Source organism: Lithobates pipiens, unplaced genomic scaffold (genome assembly GCF_037356315.1).
Source record: "Lithobates pipiens isolate NorthernLeopardFrog02 unplaced genomic scaffold, aLitPip1_a1.2 Scaffold_23, whole genome shotgun sequence".
NCBI lineage: Eukaryota > Metazoa > Chordata > Amphibia > Anura > Ranidae > Lithobates > Lithobates pipiens.
Window position 1 is genome coordinate 272,326,458 of NW_027507785.1, and position 20,729 is coordinate 272,347,186.

General features: G+C 40.4%; 1 protein-coding gene across 3 annotated transcripts in view; it reads right to left on the reverse strand.

Annotated features, from left to right (window-relative positions):
* PAPPA2 (pappalysin 2) overlaps positions 1-20,729 on the reverse strand; it is a 366,677-nt gene that overhangs the window by 185,639 nt on the left and 160,309 nt on the right. For all 3 annotated transcript variants that reach the window (XM_077453193.1, XM_077453192.1, XM_077453191.1), the window contains exons 9-12: positions 10,407-10,535; positions 10,073-10,164; positions 9,779-9,975; positions 3,397-3,486 (exon numbers count right to left, since the gene is read on the reverse strand). In XM_077453193.1, the coding sequence (XP_077309319.1) occupies positions 3,397-3,486; positions 9,779-9,975; positions 10,073-10,164; positions 10,407-10,535 (508 nt within the window). The remainder of the gene's footprint in view (positions 1-3,396; positions 3,487-9,778; positions 9,976-10,072; positions 10,165-10,406; positions 10,536-20,729) is intronic.

The window sequence follows — 20,729 nt, forward strand, 5'->3', positions numbered from 1 at the left end:
TTTCTTTGATTTGGGAGGCTACTGTGGCCCTCAGAACCACCCCCAATCTTTAAGAGACCTATGCCTGCATGTTAGCCAGCAAAATGCAGGAAATGGAGATGGGCCAATGCCTCTTCTGTCAGGAAGTGATCTATATGGCCCTAAATAAGGGGTTGAGGGGCGAACTCACAAGCAAAACTCACCTGTGTGAGTTGGACCATCCTCCTCTACCTCCTGCCACAACTCTAACACCAGAACCACAGCCCAGAAGCAAGCGTGGAAGCAAGTGTGGAAGGAAGACAAGAGAGTGATGGCCTGCGTTCAATCTGGTCTGACAAAAGATACAGGCTGTTGTAAGACCACAGCCTCAGGACATATATGTCATCTGCTGCTGCTCCCGATCTCTCAGAGAGTCCTGACTATATTGTGCTCCCTATTAAATGGACTCCTCAGGCTACTAATTTTGCCTGTCAAATAATTGAAGTCTGCCCTGAGGTACAAAGGCTTCACCAATTTCACCAATTTATCCAGCGTTGTCTTCCTCTTTATTTTGTTATGATCCTTAATAAATGCCTATTTTATTTTCACAAATACTTGGCTATGAGTTTTAGTTCAAAATGGACAGTTTGTGAGTAGACAGGTACATTTCAAAAAGACAATGTCAAATTAACAAGGGACACCAACACCAACCAATCTCTTTGAGGTTAAAAAATACAAGATAATAATGGTGTTGTTGTAACTTGACACACAAAACGACCAAAAATATTATGGAGATCACTATAAAAAAAAACATTATTCTGGAGAAAAGGCAAAAAAAAAGATTATTCATGAGATCTCGAAAAATAATAAAGAAATCAGTTTGTCGGAACGCTGTGTGAATATCAGCAGCAAAACAACTTCATTATTCTAGCATTATAAAGAAGAAGAGAATGCTCTGCATTAAACGATTTAAAATTTTGCAGCGTGATGAATGTGCTATCTCCATTACGAACGCTAGTTTTACCAGACTTAATGCTTCCATCTTGTACTTGATTCAGAGCATGCGTGGAATTTTGTGCACATGCTCAGAATTTACGATAACGGATTTTGTTGTCGGAAAATTTGAGAACAAATTTGAGAACAAAAATTCGTACAAAAAATGTCCCATGGAGCCTACACATGGTCAGAATTTCCGACAACAAGCTCACAAGGATTTGTGCCCCCCCCCCCCTTTTTTGCACTAAAGCACGTTGTGGTTGGCAACTTGGACTGATATCCGTATTTTGGGATTATTGCATTCTGGACTTTTTAAAGGACTAGCACCTTTAATACTTTTTTGAGCAAATTAATTTATGAACTTTCATTATGATGTGATCTTTTTGGACATATATATTTTTTGTAATTTAAAATATATATATGTATAATATTTTTTATGATGAGGTATAATTTATGTTTTATAAGCGCTGTACTTCCCTTTTTGATTGACTGTTAGGGTAGTAAGGTACAGTGCCTTGCGAAAGTATTCAGCCCCTTTGAACTTTTCAACCTTTTGCCACATTTCAGGCTTCAAACATAAAGATATAAAAATTTTATTTTTTGTGAAGAATCACCAACAAGTGGGACACAATTGTGAAGTGGAACGAAATCTATTGGATTTTTGAAACTTTTTTAACTAATAAAAAAATTAAAAGTGGGGCGTGCAAAATTATTCGGCCCCCTTGCGTTAATACTTTGTAGAGCCACCTTTTGCTGCAATTACAGCTGCAAGTCGCTTGGGTATGTCTCTATCAGTTTTGCACATCGAGAGACTGAAATTCTTTCCCATTCTTCCTTGCAAAACAGCTCGAGCTCAGTGAGGTTGGATGGAGAGTGTTTGTGAACAGCAGTTTTCAGCTCTTTCCACAGATTCTCGATTGGATTCAGGTCTGGACTTTGACTTGGCCATTCTAACACCTGGATACGTTTATTTGTGAACCATTCCTTTGTAGATTTTGCTGTATGTTTGGGATCATTGTCTTGTTGGAAGATAAATCTCCGTCCCAGTTTCAGGTCTTTTGCAGACTCCAACAGGTTTTCATCCAGAATGGTCCGGTATTTGGCTGCATCCATCTTCGCCTCAATTTTAACCATCTTCCCTGTCCCTGCTAAAGAAAAGCAGGCCCAAACCATGATGCTGCCACCACCATGTTTGACAGTGGGGATGGTGTGTTGAGGGTGATGAGCTGTGTTACTTTTACGCCAAACATATCGTTTTGCATGGTGGGCAAAAAGTTTGATTTTGGTTTCATCTGACCAGAGCACCTTCTTCCACATGTTTGGTGTGTCTCCCAGGTGGCTTGTGGCAAACTTTAGACAAGACTTTTTATGGATATCTTTGAGAAATGGCTTTCTTCTTGCCACGCTTCCATAAAGGCCAGATTTGTGCAGTGTACAACTGATTGTTGTCCTATGGACAGACTCTCCCACCTCAGCTGTAGTTCTCTGCAGTTCATCCAGAGTGATCATGGGCCTCTTGGCTGCATCTCTGATCAGTCTTCTCCTTGTCTGAGCTGAAAGTTTAGAGGGATGGCCAGGTCTTGGTAGATTTTCAGTGGTCTGATACTCCTTCCATTTCAAAATTATCGCTTGCACAGTGCTCCTTGGGATGTTTAAAGCTTGGGAAATCTTTTTGTATCCAAATCCGGCTTTAAACTTCTCCACAACAGTATTACGGACCTGCCTGGTGTGTTCCTTGGTCTTCATGATGCTCTCTGCGCTTTCAACAGAACCCTGAGACTATCACAGAGCAGGTGCATTTATACAGAGACTTGATTACACACAGGGGGATTCTATTTATCACCATCAGTCATTTAGGACAACATTGGATCATTCAGAGATCCTCGCTGAACTTCTGGAGTGAGTTTGCTGCACTGAAAGTAAAGGGGCCGAATAATTTTGCATGCACCACTTTTCAGTTTTTTATTTGCTAAAAAAGTTTAAATTATCTAATAGATTTTGTTCCACTTCACAATTGTGTCCCACTTGTTGGTGATTCTTCACAAAAAATTTAAATTTTATATCTTCATGTTTGAAGCCTGAAATGTGGCAAAAGGTTGAAAAGTTCAAGGGAGCCAAATACTTTCGCAAGGCACTGTATATAGTGCAAGCCGCTCTCTGTTTTGTATTTGAGCACTCAATGTTTCCTTTTTTGCTTACAAATAAAAATAAACAACCCAAAAAACATTGTCCAGTAACTATTTAAGTTTCTCTTCCAAAAGCCACACAATTACACTATGCAGGTGACTAAAAAATAGTTGTTCTTCAGAGAACATCAGGGTAGCTAAATCTCTGAACTGGGAAGAAATGATTGAGCTATTTTGACATACAGTATGAAAAAACTGTTATAATTTTTAGCTTCAAATACTGTTGAAGAGACAAGATAAATGGCAGACATATTACCTTTAACCATACATTTTGCTCTGGAAGCACATTACAAGGGAACCATCCAACCGTTTGAGATCCAGATACCCCATTGAGAGGCTGACAGCTCTAAAGAAAAAAAAATCAAGTCTGAAGAATAATCTTTCATCAGTCTCTTACATGCCAAAATTTTAACAACATTTTCAGGTAACAAGTGAAATCAAGTAGTAAGGTACTAATGCTATTCAGCAAACACTGTAACTGTGCCAAAATCACAAAGATCTCTCAATTTAACAAAATATAAGATTTATATAATCCAACACATTCAAAATCAACATATTGATGTACAGACTACTCCCTGAAGCATGTGCTTTTGTAAGATCTTCTGTTTTATTTCTGGTTCATCAATTACATGTGAATTTTAAGCTGAGGCCAATGTGCACCAGGGCTCAGGGGCAGTGTTAAAGTGCCCTAAGTAATATATACCTGAGGTTAAATGTTAGCCCATCCTTTCTCTGGGAGCACCACCATGCCTCCATGGATCAGTGGGGTGCTACAGTTACTTTTTTTTGTTTTTTTTTTACTTCTATAGTCGGGAACATAGATGAGTTCTTGTTTGAAAAAAAAAAACATAAGTAACAGACAGCAGGGATTTATGAAAGACAGAAGTTGTCAAACAAATCTGATTTATTTTTACGAGGAGGTAAGTAAAACATTGGACAGAGGGGTGGCTGTGGATGTGGTATACTTGGATTTTTCAAAAGCATTTGACATAGTTCCCCACACACAGTTAATGTGTAAGATATAGTATACAGGCTTGGAAAAATCAGTTTGTACATGGATAGAAAACTGGCTAAAAGACTGAATTCAGAGAGTAGTGATTAATGATTCTTATTTTGAATGGTCTAATGTTATCAGTGGTGTACCTCAAGGTTCAGTGTTGGGACCCTTATTTTTTAATATCTTTATAAATGATATAGGGTCTGGGATTAAAAGTACCATTTTATTTTTTGAAGATGACACCAAGCTATGCAGTGGAATAATGTCCATACAGGATGTCTCCAACTTACAAGCTGACCTCAATGCTCTATCTAATTGGAGAACTATGTGACAAATGAGGTTTAATGTTGAAAAATGTAAAGTTGTGCACTTGGGGGCTAAGAATATGCATGCGACATACATACTAGGGGGAGTACAACTGGGGCAATCAATGGTGGAGAAAGGTCTGGGTATTTTGCTAGATCATAAGCTTAATAATAGCATGGAATGCCAAGCTGTAATTTCCAAAGCGAGCAAAATCCTTTAATGTATTAAGAGAGGTATGGACTCCAAAGAGAGAGATATCCTGTTGGCCCTTTACAAATCATTAGTAAGACCTCATCTGGAATATGCAGTTCAGTTTTGGTCATCAGTCCAAAAAAGGATATCTGGGAACTGGAGAAAGTGCAGAGAAGGGCAACCAAACTGATAAGAGGCATGGAGGAGCTCAGCTATGAGGAAATATTAGAGGAACTGAATTTCTTCCCTCTAGAGAGTAGGAGATTAAGATATGATCAACATGTATAAATACATAAGGGATCCATATAGTGAATTTGGTGTTGAGTTATTCATCTTAAGGTCATCAGAGAGGACAAGGGGGCATTTTTTTCCATCTAGAGGAAAAGAGATCTAATCTCCAAATACATAAAGGTTTCTTCACAGTAAGAGTTGTGAAAATGTGGAATAGACTCCCTCCAGAGGTGGTTCTGGCCAGCTCAGCAGCGTGCTTTAACCACTTCCCGACCGCCGCACGACGATGTACGTCGACAGAATGGCACGGGCAGGCATATTGGCGTACATGTACGTCCCTGCCTTCCCGCGGGTCGGGGGCCCGATCGGGCCTCCGCCCGGTGCCCGCGGCGGTCGGTATTCGTTCGGGAGCTCCCGACGAATGAAAATGCTCCGTGACATCACTTCCTCTCCTGTAATGTAAACACAGGAGAGGAAGTGATGTAATCTCTCCTCCGTGTCGGTATTTTTCGTTCCGACACCGAGGAGAGAGGATCGGTGAGTTGCACCAACATGACACTACACAGTAGAACATGCCAGGCACACTCACACCCCCCCGATCACCCCCCCAATTACCCCTGCCCCCCAGTCACAGTGACACCAATGTCATTTTTTTTTTTTTTTTTGCATTGGTGTCATTTGTGACTGTAATAACTGTTAGGGCAGTTAGGGTTAGCCCCCTTTAGTTCTAATGTACCCCCCTAACCCCCCCCAATAAAGGTTTAACCCCGTGATCACCCCCGTCGCCAGTGTCACTAAGGCTGGGTTCACATTGCAGTGGTTTATGAGAACGAATGTGATTCGCACCGCACTGCAGTGCAAATCACATCCGATCTCTGTGCGATTCGAGTTCAGCCATTCGCCGCACCCACCGCACCCGCCGCAAATTCGCACGGGACCCTTTTTTTGGTCCGCAGCAGAATCGGATCGCATGGGTGTTCACACCATGCGATCCGAGTTTGCAGATCGCACTGCGATATGCGAACTGATCTGGGGGTGTCATTAACATTTCACTGACACTCCTAGCAGTTCGCATAGGGCAGTGTGAACTGCCGCCGGGAGGCATGCGATGCGGGAACCCGCCGCGGATTCGTGGCGTTCCCGCATCACTCCAGTGTGAACCCAGCCTAATAAGCGATCGTTTTTCTGATCGCTGTATTAGTGTCACAGGTGACGCTAGTTAGGCAGGTAGGTATTTAGGTTCGCCGCAGCTTTTTATAGCGCCAGGGACCCCCATATACTACCGCATAAAGCCCCCTGATTGCCCCCTAGTTAACCCTTTCACCAGTGATCACCATATAACTGTTACAGGTGACGCTGGTTGGTTAGTTATTTTTTTATAGTTTCAGGGCACCCGCCATTTATTACCTAATAAAGGTTTAACCCCCTGATCACCCAGCGGGTGTCATTTGTGACTGTAATAACTGTTAGGGCAGTTAGGGTTAGCCCCCTTTAGTTCTAAGGTACCCCCCTAACCCCCCCAATAAAGGTTTAACCCCGTGATCACCCCCCGTCGCCAGTGTCACTAAGGCTGGGTTCACATTGCAGCGGTTTATGAGAACGGATGTGATTCGCACCGCACTGCAGTGCAAATCACATCCGATCTCTGTGCGATTCGAGTTCAGCCATACAGATAGTATGGCTGAATTCGTGTCGCACCCGCCGCAAACTCGCACGGGACCCTTTTTTTGGTCCGCAGCAGAATCGGATCGCATGGGTGTTCACACCATGCGATCTGAGTTTGCAGATCGCACTGCGATATGCGAACTGATCTGGGGGTGTCATTAACATTTCACTGACCCTCCCAGCAGTTCGCATAGGGCAGTGTGAACTGCCGCCGGGAGGCATGCGATGCGGGAACCCGCCGCGCATTCGTGGCGTTCCCACATCGCTCCAGTGTGAACCCAGCCTAATAAGCGATCATTTTTCTGATTGCTGTATTAGTGTCACAGGTGACGCTAGTTAGGCAGGTAGGTATTTAGGTTCACCGCAGCTTTTTATAGCGCCAGGGACCCCCATATACTACCGCATTAAGCCCCCTGATTGCCCCCTAGTTAACCCTTTCACCAGTGATCACCATATAACTGTTACAGGTGACGCTGGTTGGTTAGTTATTTTTTTATAGTTTCAGGGCACCCGCCATTTATTACCTAGTCTCACTAGTGTACCCCTAAATTTAGGGGTGTCTACTTTCCAAAATGGGGTCATTTGGGGGGGGGTTGTGCCATCTTGGCATTTTATGGCCTTCAAAACTGTAACGCCGTTAGAAAGCCTGAAGGCGGTGCTTGGTTTTCGGGGCCCCGTACGCGGCTAGGCTCCCAAAAAGTCCCACATATGTGGTATCCCCGTACTCAGGAGAAGCAGCAGAATTTATTTTGGGGTGTCATTTCACATATGCCCATGGCATGCGTGAGCAATATATCATTTAGTGACAACTTTGTGAAAAAAAAAAAAAAAAAGTTTGTAATTTTTCCGCAACTTGTGGCAAAATATAAAATATTCCATGGACTCAACATGCCTCTCAGCAAATAGCTTGGGGTGTCTACTTTCTAAAATGGGGTCATTTGTGGGGGTTTTGTGCCATCTTGGCATTTTATGGCCTTCAAAACTGTAATAGGTAGTGAGAAGTGAAATCAAAAATTTACGCCCTTAGAAAGCCTGAAGGCGGTGCTTGGTTTTCGGGCCCCGTACGCGGCTAGGCTCCCAAAAAGTCCCACATATGTGGTATCTCCGTACTCAGGAGAAGCAGCAGAATTTATTTTGGGGTGTCATTTCACATATGCCCATAGCATGTGTGAGCAATATATCATTTAGTGACAACTTTGTGTAAAAAAAAAATAAAAATTTTTTTTTGTCATTATTCAATCGCTTGAGGCAAAAAAATAAAATATTCAATGGGCTCAACATGCCACTTATCAATTTCCTTAGGGGGTCTACTTTCCAAAATGGGGTCATTTGGGGGGGTTTTGTACTGCCCTGCCATTTTAGCACCTCAAGAAATGAGATAGGCAGTCGTAAACTAAAAGCTGCGTAAATTCCAGAAAACGTACCTTAGTTTGTAGATGTGACAACTTTTGCGCAAACCAATAAATATACAATTATTGACTTTTTTTTTACCAAAGACATGTGGCTGAATACATTTTGGCCTAAATGTATGACTAAAATTGAGTTTATTGGATTTTTCTAATAACAAAAAGTAGAAAATATCATTTTTTTTCACAATTTGCGGTCTTTTTACGTTTATATCGCAAAAAATAAAAATCGCAGAGGCAATCAAATACCATGAAAAGAAAGCTCTATTTGTGGGAAGAAAAGGACGCAAATTTTGTTTGGGTACAACATTGCATGACCGCGCAATTACCAGTTAAAGCAGCGCAGTGCCAAATTGTAAAAAGACCTCTGGTCATTTACCAGCAAAATGGTCCGGTCTGAAAGTGGTTAAGAGAGGCCTGGATTCTTTCCTAAATGTACTGCACATAATATAACTGGATACTAACATTTATAGGTAAAATTGATCCAAGGAATATCCGATCACCACTCGGGGTATCAATAAGGAAATTTTTTCCCTTGCTGGACATAATTGGTTCGTGCTTTGCTGGTTTTTTTTTGCCTTCCTCTGGAACAACTGTGAGTATAATTTTTTTTTCTCCCCTTTTATTGGTTTAACTAGATGGACTTGTATCTTTTTTTAACCGTACTATGTAACTATATTTGTATTCTTATCCATAAATTGCATAGAAAATGAATACATTTTTGCTATAACTACAACAACTTTGACTAAGCCTCCACGCTTCTCTGATCACAGGTCTCCTTTAATAAATTATTAGACTTTGCAGGTGTTAATGAATGACGGCCAAACCTTTTCTGTCCTTGAAGAGTCGAGCCTTACAACTGCACGCAATGATGTTTTTTTAAACTTTTAGCAGTTTTAATATGCAGCATGTAATGCTACACCAGATACATCAGGGCCATACTGTCTAGCCAGACAGTAATGGACCACAACAGCAAACACATTTTTTTAGACAAGTCTATAAAAGACTCATTTTGCATCCTTAAATTCCTTATTTCCTGCATTTTATTCAGTCAGTTACTTAACAATATAATGGAGACAAAATGCTGCATGCATAGGAAACAAACCCACAAGAGTAACCAAAATCTGTCACATAGGTGATAGGTGTGCGGATAATCACTTTGTGATATAGCCATCACTAACATTTCGGGCTGAACTGCTAACAGCTTGAGAAATACTTTATATAGCTTCTAGTGGGAATAAGAAATTATTTGTCACATGGGCATCACACACATTTTCAGCTTTTTCTATTTTGTGAGACTACAGCGGAAATCCACATTTGTCATTACCCTGGCACAAAACACTACCTGGATCAAAGCTGTAAGGGTGTGTTTCACCAGATGTAACTTGATTTAAAAAATGATGACACTCTAATAAAAGGAAGGCTGACTTTTTTTTTTTATTCTGAAAGAAGGCCTATTAATAAAACTCATGAACCAATTATTCTGAGTAAAATAAAATGCCTCTTTCCTGCCATCAATAAAAAAAATCTCCACTCCCAAGCTACCTCAAATGACCTAAAGCCTAGGCAAAGATTGCAGCAAAGAGCTTTGCCCTCAGCCTTGTCACTGGTTTATAACATTACAGACTGCAGAAAGGCTATTGTTTTCAGTCAGGCTGATCTTGTCTAGTAAACTTGTAATGAGATTAGCAACCCAATGCATTTTGCCCACCCACTTGCACTGCAACATTTTAGCATGTGTCGTGGTGTATTCAAATACATAACATGACATTCATTAAATACTGTACACAGATGTAAATAAGCCCCAAGACTTTCAAAAACACACACACATAGAAAATCACCTTGTGCACTGGCTCTCCAATGAGTGCAGAAACTGGGCACTTCCAGGGGTCTTCATGAGAAGCCACAGCTTGAGAAGCCCACTGATCAACATATCCCTGTGTTGTTTGCCCAGCACAATTGGAAGACGTGCCAATGCTATTGTCAGCAAAGTCATCAACACTGTCTGCACTGAGAATGTAGCAGAGGCTAGGTTTTCCTGCCAAAATAAATAAAATAAATAAATAAAATAAATAAAGTGAATACATGGCATCTCTTGTTTCTCTTGTCTGCTGGGACAAAGACATACTACACACCTGTGCACATATAATTTGACTCCAGTTTGCACTTTTGAGAACAGCCATCTCCATTTTGCAGCGCGCCATCATCACACTCCTCTCCCAGCTCTCTGTGAATAAAAATACATGTGACCACACACATTATTATCTGATTGTACAATCCCTTTTGGATTTAGAAACAACTATGCTGTGTTTTACATGACTGAATATACGTTGTATGGATTGTTAAGGCAAGCCTTCATACTACATGCTGCATCTTAAACGGTGGGATTATTTGATGATGTACAACTTAATCCCAATTTAAGATCCTAAACAAAGTAAGCTTCAGCTTTATCAGTATCTTCTGACTTACTCATTAACTTCTCCATCCCCACAGAAAGGAGAACCATGCATGTGAAATAGTGGTGGTGAAGGCTCTCCAGCCACTGACCCAGCAACAACCTCCACCTGGTATTGGAATTTCTGGCCTGGGGTCACTTCCCTGTAGGGATACATAAACATAAATTATATTTCAGTGTAATCTGGCAATTTCTGAAGAATGGCAATGACATCTTAACTTGGATTCATTACATATGTCACACCCTCGTGTGTACACACTTATATATATATATATATATATATATATATATATATATATATATATATATATATATATATATATATATATTATTGCCCTGTAGTCTCTTGATTGATGGTCTTTACAGTCAATGGAACCTCTGCCAAAAAGGAGAGGACATGCTGTCCCTGGTCAATCCCACTGGTTTTAATCTAGATGATAATTGATAATGATAAGGTATCATGAAAGATGTCACAATTAATATATCTAGGGCTTCACAATATCCACTATAGAATGCCAGACATTTTACTCTTGGTGTTCTCCAGGCATGTATGCTTGAATCTGCAAAAGGTAATATTAAAGCTGTAGGGGTAAGGTCTGCCTGCTAAACCACCAAGTCTTTTTTTTTTTTTTACATGTCTGAGGTTGAGTAAAGGTTTTGAACTCCAAAGAACTATTATCTACAGTATATGTTGCCTACTGCCTGTAGGCTTCTCAATTTAGAAAACCACCCTATGACACCAGCTAATTTCACAATCTAATAAATGAAGCAAACGTTTCCTGTGGTAACATTTAGACTTTTGACCAAAATCTGGGAAAATAATGAAGTATCTCCAGCAAATCAACTGACTGGACACCTCTGTCAGTGATACATAAGCATTCACTACATATTAGCAATAGCACCACCAAGAGGAAAAATAAAATAAGGAACACTTGTCTAATTACCATTACCAAATGGCTCTCGAAACTGAGCAATAATCGTCAATATTAATACTATGTTACACACTATAGGGAGCCTAGCTATGGGCGATAGCCACCGGACTGACTCACCGTATTTGGTTATTTGTGACTGTTAACGGAATGTAACTCCAAATGTTGTTCAATGTGATATTTGTTTAAATCACAATAAAAACTTTTTCAACCCTAATTACCACTACCCAGAAAAACACTGCGTTCTTTTTTTTGTGTTGTTTTTGTTTTGTTTTTTTGGTTTCTTTCTGTTTCTTTTTATTTTCTTACAGCTCTAGACAGTTAGTGTATTAGCTTGGGGTATTATGTTTATTGTTTGCTTTCACCTCTGTTTGACACATTTTTCTATCTAGAGTTTTCTACATTTCTCTGCATATTTGAAAATGTGTCACTGTATAATTCAGATCATTTGATGGCTGTGAATGCATGCCGATCTCTGCTGTTCTTTTCAAACTCTTAAACACTAATGATGGAAAATATATTTTCCAATATATATATATATATATATATATATATTAATATATATGATCCATATAATTAGCCATCATTGTTCTTTGTATTAACTTGGGGTTGAAGTACTAAAATGTGATTTCTTTGCAAAGTGAATAATCACTTTGTTTACTCAATAAGGTGCTTATTCAATTGGTATATATATATATATATATATATATATATATATATATATATATATATATATATATATGTATATATATATATATATATATATATATATATATATATATATATATATATATATTTTTTTTTTTTTTTTTTATGTATTTATAAGGAAAATATGGGAATAAGCTTTAGAAATGAGGATGCCCAGTTCAAAATACAAGGGCAAGGGAGCATCATGTTAAAGCTGACCTCCAGGCAAACAGCTAACTACAAAGATGTAATACATACAGTATCTCACAAAAGTGAGTATGCCCCTCACATGTTTGTAAATATTGTAATATATCTTTTCATGTGACAACACTGAGGAAATTACACTTTGCTACAATGTAAAGTGGTGAGTGTACAGCTTGTATAACAGTGTAAATTCGCTGTACCCTCAAAATAAATTTGCTGTCCCCTCAAAAGCCATTAATATCTAAACTGCTGGCAACAAAAGTGAGTACACCCCTAAGTGAAAATGCCCAAATTGGGCCCAAAGTGTCAATATTTTGTGTAGTCAACATTATTTCCCAGCACTACCTTAACCGTCTTGGGCATGGAGTTCACCAGAACTTCACAGGTTGCCACTGGAGTCCTCTTCCACTCCTCCATGACGACATCATGGAGCTGGTGGATGTTAAAGATCTTGCTCTCCTCCACCTTCTGTTTGAGAATGCCCCACAGATGCCCAATAGGGTTTAGGTCTGGAGACATGCTTGGCCAGTCCATTACCTTTAACATGAGCTTGCTTAGCAAGGCAGTGGTCATCTTGGTGTGTTTGGGGTCGTTATCATGTTGAAATACTCAATGAATTGTAGCTCCCCAGTGCCGGCAGCACTCATGCAGCCCCAGACCATGAGACTCCCACCACCATGCTCGACTGTAGGCAAGACACACTTGCCTTTGTACTCCTCACCTGGTTGCTGCCACACACGCTTGACCCTATCTGAACCAAATAAGTTTATCTTGGGCTCATCAGATCACAGGACATGGTTCCAGTAATCCACATCCTTAGTCTGCTTGTCTTCGGCAATATGACACATCTTTAATCGACCATGGCGAGGCCTGTTCGGAGTGGAACCTGTCCTGTTCAACTGCTGTATAATATTGGCCACCATGCTGCAGCTCAGTTTCAGGGACTTGGCAATCTCCTTATAGCCTAGGACAGTGATGGTGAACCTTGGCACCCCAGAAGTTTTGGAACTACATTTTTCAAATCTTCAGAGAGTTCTTTGCCATGAAGTGCCATGTTGAACTTCCAGTGACCAGTATGAGAGAGTGAGAGCGATAACACCAAATTTAACACACCTGCTCCCATTCACACCTGAGACATTGTAGCACTAATGAGTCACATGACACAGGGAAGGAAAAATGTCTAATTGGGCCCAATTTGGAATTTTTTACTAGGGGTGTACTCACTTTTGTTGCCAGCGGATTAGACATTAATGGCTGTGTGTTGAGTTATTTTGAGGGGACAGCAAATTTACACTGTTATACAAGCTGTATACTCACTACTTTGTAGCAAAGTGTAATTTCTTCAGTGTTGTCACATGAATAAATATAATATACATTATTTTATATATATATATATATATATATATATATATATATATATATATATATATATATATATATATATATGTGTATATATATATATATATATATATATATATATATATATATATATATATCACAATAAATAGTAATAGTCAATTCATCTAGTCACCTACTTGCACCTTAAATCTCCAGCTATGAGATCTTTGTACACAGTATCTTTCACTATCCCTTTCACTCTTTTTATTTACATTATAGAGAGTAGAGTAGGAAGAGTAACAGAGGGTAGCATTTATTACTAGGCTGTGGCTTAATGGGAGCCCTGCTCTGATCCTGACTGAAGAACGCTTGTGGCCAACATATGCTTTTTATTGTGTTTCAATGCTAACCCATAGAAAACCACCGGACCACATTCTGCTACATCCAGGCAATTACAAGATGCATTTTGATTGGTTATTATGATTTGCTACAATAAGAAGAGGCAATCCTTCTCGAAAAAGAAAAAAAAATCCTTACATCTTATGCCACCAATGGAAGCTATCTATTAGAGGGTTCCATAATCTCACAGAGAATGATGCATTTGAGGGGCATATTTATAAAGCAGCGAATCTCAAGTCGTCATCTGACCCCAGATGATGAATTTGTAGTCGAAACGCGTTGGGTAGACTCATCTGCAGACATCGCTTGCACATACTTCTATACATGCTGTTTTTTTCACACCCTCGAAATGTGAGTGTTTTTATTCACCTTTTATATTAAAGTTATTTTCGTGACAATATTACGCTATGTTGGATTCCTATTTTTATGGTTCTATGTACAATATCACCATGCCATCCTTTACTGGATAACCACGTACCTTCGCCATATTGATGTTGCGGTGCGAGTTGAGTCGGTGCATTACTTACATTCATTGGGTTGAATTCCATATATAAGCCTACATGACTTGGAGGGCATACGCCTAGCTAAGTCTGAGTCTTCTGGTAAGCATCCTACAATTCCACGGTGGTGGTGGTGTTGCATGTACAAAGAATACACCTTGGAAGTTTTCACCTAATCTGGCACTGAATTTACCTTTAGGGACTCTAATAGCACTTGCACTGTTTTATGAATAAGTTGTATATGATTACATTTTTCCACTTAATTAATGTTTAAAAATTTGAGCTCATGGAGCACTAGTAAGTTTTGCTTTGATGTATCTGTTCTAAGTTTTATATATATATATTCGCTTATATATTTGTATTCCAACACTATGATTTAGAACTACACATCATTTTTTCTTTATATTTCACATGTACACTAAATTGTCAAAAGTATTGGGATGCCTTTATTATTATTATTATTATTATTATTATTATTATTATACAGGATTTATATAGCGTCAACAGTATAAGTAGCTCTTTACAACTTGAGGGTAGACAGTACAAATACAATACACTAATACAGTAGGAATCAGAGGGCCCTGCTCCTTAGAGCTTACAATCTAAGAAGGAAGGCCAAGAGATACAAGAGGTAATAACTGTGGGCAATGTGCTGATTGAGAAGATAAATGTACACTTGTTAGGTGGGGGCCAGATAGGCTTCTCTGAAGAGATGAGTTTTCAGGCCTTGTCTCAAAGTGGATAAAGTAGGAGAAAATCAGACAGATTAGGGTAAAGCATTACAGAGGATGGGAGAGGCTCTGGAGAAGTCCTGAAGGCGAGCATGGGATGAGGTGACAAGGGAGTTTGAGAGCAGGTGGTCTTGGGAGGAGAGAATAACGATTAGGTTGGTATTTTGAGACTAGATTAGAGATGTAGCTGGGGGTTAGGTTGTGGATGGCTTTGTAAGTTAAAGTTAGTATCTTGAATGGAGGGATTGGCAGAGGGGTATAGCAGAAGCTGAGTGGTTTGTGAGGTGGATGAGCCTGGCAGCAGCGTTCATGATGGACTGAAGTGGGGATAGCCTATTTAGAGGTAAGCCAATGAGGAGGGAGTTGCAGTAGTCGAGGCGGGAGATGATCAGGCAGTGGATTAGAAGCTTTGTGGTAACATTGGTTAGGAAGGGGCGTATCTTGGAGATGTTGCGGAAGTTGAGGCGGCAAATTTTGGATAGCGATAGGATGTGTGGCCAAAAGGTTAGTTCAGAGTCCAGGATTACACTTAGGACCTTGGCGTGGGGGGGGACAAGTTGATAGTTGAGCTGCTGATATTGACAGAGAAATCAGGGAAAGCGGCACCTGAGGGAGGAAATATCATGAGCTTGGTCAGTTTTGGATAGGTTTAGTTTGAGGAAGTGATGTGACATTCAGGCTGATATGCCTGCTAGTAAGTTGGTAATGCGTGAGGAGACAGATGGAGAGAGCTGGGTGATGGAGAGATAGATTTGGGTGTCATCAGCGTAGAGATGACGTTTAAAGCCATGGGAGGCAATCAACTGACTCAGGGAGGTGGTATAGATTGAGAAAAGGAGAGGTCCAAGAACAGAACCCTCGGGGACCACAACAGAGAAAGGAAGAGGAGAGGAGGAAGTAGAGTTGTAAGTGACACTGAAGGAGTGATGGGATAGATAGGATGAGAACCAGTGCAGAGTACAGTCATGGAGACCAAAGGAGTGGAATTTATTGAGGAGGAGGGGGTGGCCCACTGTGTCAAAGGCAGCCGAGAGATCCAGGAGACGTAGTACAGAATAGTGTCCACTGGTTTTAGCCGTTAGTAGGTTATTTGAGAGTTTAAGGAGAGCAGTTTCCGAGAGCCTTTATACGCACATGAACTTTAAAGTGTGTAAAGGCAGGTGTCTCAATACTTTTGACAATATAGTGTATATGGGTCTATGTTTTAATATTGGATTTTAGATTTTAGATTTTGATTTCAATAAAAATCTTTTTTTATGTATGCTATGCTTTTTATGGCTGATGTACAACACTGGCAAAGTATACTCAAAGTCCCATTTATCCCCTTAGCTGGGTTTTCTTGTGCCGCATACACACGATCGGAATTTCGGCCAGCAAAAGATGGATGAGAGCTTTTCATCAGAAAATGTGACCGTGTATATGCTCCACTGGAATTTAGCTGGCCGAATTCCCGCCAGCAAAAATTTGATAGCATGTTCTCAATTTTCCCAATGGAAAAACTTTCTATCGGAAATTCCGATCGTGTGTATGCAATTCCGACACGTAAAAACTCACGCATGCTCAGATTCAACTACGAGATGGAAGCTATTGGCTACTAGGTATTGAACTTACTTTTTCTAGTCCCGTCGTACGTGTTGTACGTCACCGCGTACTTGGTGGTCGGAATTTGGTGTGACCGCGTGTAGGCAAGACAGTTTGAGTGGAATTATGACGGAATTCCAAAGGGAAAACCATCAGAGCTTTTTCCGATGAGAATTCCGATTGTGTGTACGTAGCATTAGTAATTTTGATAGAGTCTTAGGGATGATACCTACCAGTATTTTTTATGCTAATGGACACTGAAGTTTACAATTTGTCTAATATGAAATATTATATTGAGAAGGAGAGGTCAGCAATGGTAGCCTCCATGCTTCCACCTTAGGGTCTTTCAAGTCCCCGTTCTATGGCTGCAGTCTGCAGTAACAAGGTAGCAATGTTTAATGAGACAAAATAAGATAACATAGCTGCAGTAACTAGAAATTTAATGAAACATTACAGTTTTTTGGCAAGGTGGAAGATGCAAACGTGTTGGGCTGGGTTGCACGCACAAGCGGATTGTGGTTAGGGTTGCAGGTAAGAGATCAGAAGCAGACCCTTGCAGATCTGTAGCCCAGGGCACAAATCAATATTTACCTATATTAGTAAAGATACAAATCAACTTAGAACATTTTCAGACCCTGAAATGAGAGTACTTTATTTAACTGTCTGGTCCACTTTACAGAGAAATAAACTACTGTTTGTACTGCTGAACTAATAATGGAGACAAGACAAATTCTAGTGCTCTAAAAGGAACTGGGCAATTGCACTCTTCAATCTAAAGAGATAGTTTTGTTTGTGTATTTATTACAGTGTTTACCTGTATAAACAAATCTAAAGATCAAGGAATGACAAGAGTCGCAGGGAGGCTCATTCAAAGATGGCACGGAAAGAAGTGCCAAGTAAAATAATATCATACCCCGTGGTTAAGCTGCACACAGAACAAGTTAAGTTTCTCAGTGGTACATTTAAAGTCACTGCCAATTCTAAGATATTACATATGCCCACATTTATTATGTACAACATGAATGCACCTACTGGTGTGTGACAGAGGGTGAAGCAGGTGCTGCCAAACCATTCATTTACAACTGACATATAAGCATATGGGTTTCATTAATGGAGAAATACAAGAAAACACAACGCGTGTGTAATATTAAAGGTAAAGTGTCTCAGATCAGAAAAGTGTACCCAGATTCTACTATAATTTCTATTCATGCATCTGGTGTCTGTGTTGCTGGTATGTTCTGAAAATCTTATATCAATTTTGGCAAATCAAAATTTAACCACTTACAGACCGGACCATTTTGCTGGTCAAAGACCAGACCACTTTTTGCGATTCGGCACTGCGTCGCTTTAACTGACAATTGCGCGGTCATGCGACGTGGCTCCCAAACAAAATTGACGTCCTTTTTTCCCACAAATAGAGCTTTCTTTTGGTGGTATTTGATCACCCCTGCGGTTTTTATTTTTTGCGCTATAAACAAAAATAGAGCGACAATTTTGAAAAAAACGCATTATTTTTTACTTTTTGTTATAATAAATATCCCCCAAAAATATATAAAAAAACATTTTTTCCCTCAGTTTAGGCCGATATGTATTCTTCTACATATTTTTGGTAAAAAAAATCGCAATAAGCGATTATTGATTGGTTTGCGCAAAAGTTATAGCGTTTACAAAATAGGGATAGTTTTATAGCATTTTTATTAATAATTTTTTATTATTTTTTTTTTTACTAGTAATGGCGGCGATCAGCGATTTTTATTGTGACTGCGACATTGTGGGGGACACATCGGACATTTTTGACATATTTTTGGGACCATTGTCATTTATACAGTAATCACTGCTATATAAATGCAGTGATTCCTGTGTAAATGACACTGGCAGTGAAGGGGTTAACCAGTGGGTGGCAGTGTAGGGGTTAAGTGTTCCTAGGGATGTGTTACTAACTGTGGGGGGGGCTGGGCTTTCATTTAGTGAACACTGATCTCTGCTCCAATCACATGGAGCAGAGATTAGCGTCACTAGTTGCTAGGCAGAATGGAGAAATGCTGTTTACGCGGCATTTCCTCCATTCAGCCGTCCCGTGAGACGATCGCGGGGATGCCCACGGCGATCGAGTCCGCGGGTCCCGCGGCCGGACTCACGGGGGTCATGATGTCAGTAGACTCCCCGCCCACCTCTACACTCCCCTTGGCCAGGCATCGATATTTCTTACACTGAACTTCTGCTGATCTTGTGGATTATGCCCCATGGTCACTAACATCCAGTCAAAAGGTATGCAGCAGATCCAATCCTGGGAGAGCTGGAGAATAAAGGAAGAGGGATGTGAAGTACACAGAATGCCTCTCTCACACTGAGATAAGGAAATCACCTGTCACTCACAGCATGGGGGAGAACAGACACCTATTTCTCTGTGTGTCTGTTTTTATCTTACTCAAGAAAGATAAGAGGATTGCTCAGAGCTGGATTAACTCTTCGTGGCAAGGCTGGGCACAGATGAAAGGACATCCTCTGCTGTAACAGATATGAGTCTTAATTAAAAAAAAATTTGGGGGTTTATATCCACTTTAAGTGTAAGGATACAGTTAAACAAGGAATACTTATCTGATTTTGATTCCTCGAGTTTCAGATTCAGAAAGATTTTGCAACACTTTTTCTCTCACCTTACAGTATTTGCTTGGTCTCGAAGAACATAATCATTCAGCAAGGAACCCGAATGTTAGATATTCACAGCTTCAGTGAGAATGTATTTACTTTTTAATTATGTGAGTCTCCTTCCTCTTCACATGAGGAAATACTAACATGATACAAATAAGTCTCTGGAGAATGGAAATGTTAGTGGCTCTGCACAGCCTTTGTAACAAATGACATTTTTAAGAGATGTTTTTAATCTGTTCTTTACCATTGTTGACTATAAGGCCTCATGCACACTGGGCATTATAAAAATGCCAGTGGTTTTATCTGTAGAATTCTGCGTTATAAACTTGACTTTTGCTGCATTTTTGCATTAGTGTTTTGTAGCGTTTGTGTTTTTTACTGTTTTTTAGCAAACCTGTACTCTCACAAAAGCTTACAGCACTAGGGGGTTTTACTGGCTGCAGAAAAAAACTGAAGCCAAAAACAGCAGTTCTAAAAACATCCAGTGTGCATGAGGCCTTAAAGCTTCTACTGTAAGCTTATCTGAAACAAAAGGCTTTAAGTAAAGAGGATGAGCCTGAAACCACCTCCCATACAGGCAGTGCTTTTAAATGTTTTCCGTTTCCAACAGGTTTACTTTAAAGGATAACTAAAGCTTTGGTTTAAAAAATAAAAAAACAAACAAACATACTTATCTCCTCTGTGCAGTTGATTTTGCACAGAGTGGCCCCGATCCTCCTCTTCTGGGGTCCCTCAGTGGCGCTCCTGGCTCCTTCTCTTCTCGAGTGGCCCATTGGGGAGCCACTCCCCCTTTGGGGGACTTGTGCAAGCGTGTTCCCATGTCTGCTGCTGCATCTATTGACACAGACAGCAGGACTCGGCCCCAGCCACTGTGTCATGGGGTTTGATTGACAGCAGAGGGAGCCCATGGCAGCGCTGCTATCATTCTATCCAATCAGGACCCAAGACACTGGCTGGAGCTGGTGTGCTCATCCCCGTCGTGGGAAAGACCGGGCTCAGGTAAGTAACAGGGGGGCTCTGGGGGGCTGCTGCTTGACAGGAGGGTTTACAAACCCTGAGGGTTTACAACCCCTTTAACCCCTTCCCGACCAGCTGCCGCAGTCATTCTGCAGCAGGACGGCTCCCCTTCACGAGCCATCGTAGCTGTTTATTTGGCTTTTTAAGACAATTTTGAAGGCGCGCGTGCCCGCAGCATTTCCCCAGAGCTGATGTGCATGCCTGGCAGGTGCGATGACTGCCAGGCACCCGCAATCGATTAGTTCGCATTACCCTCCTGTCCGAATCTAGTTGCATCAGCGACTCACCGGTTTGTCTGT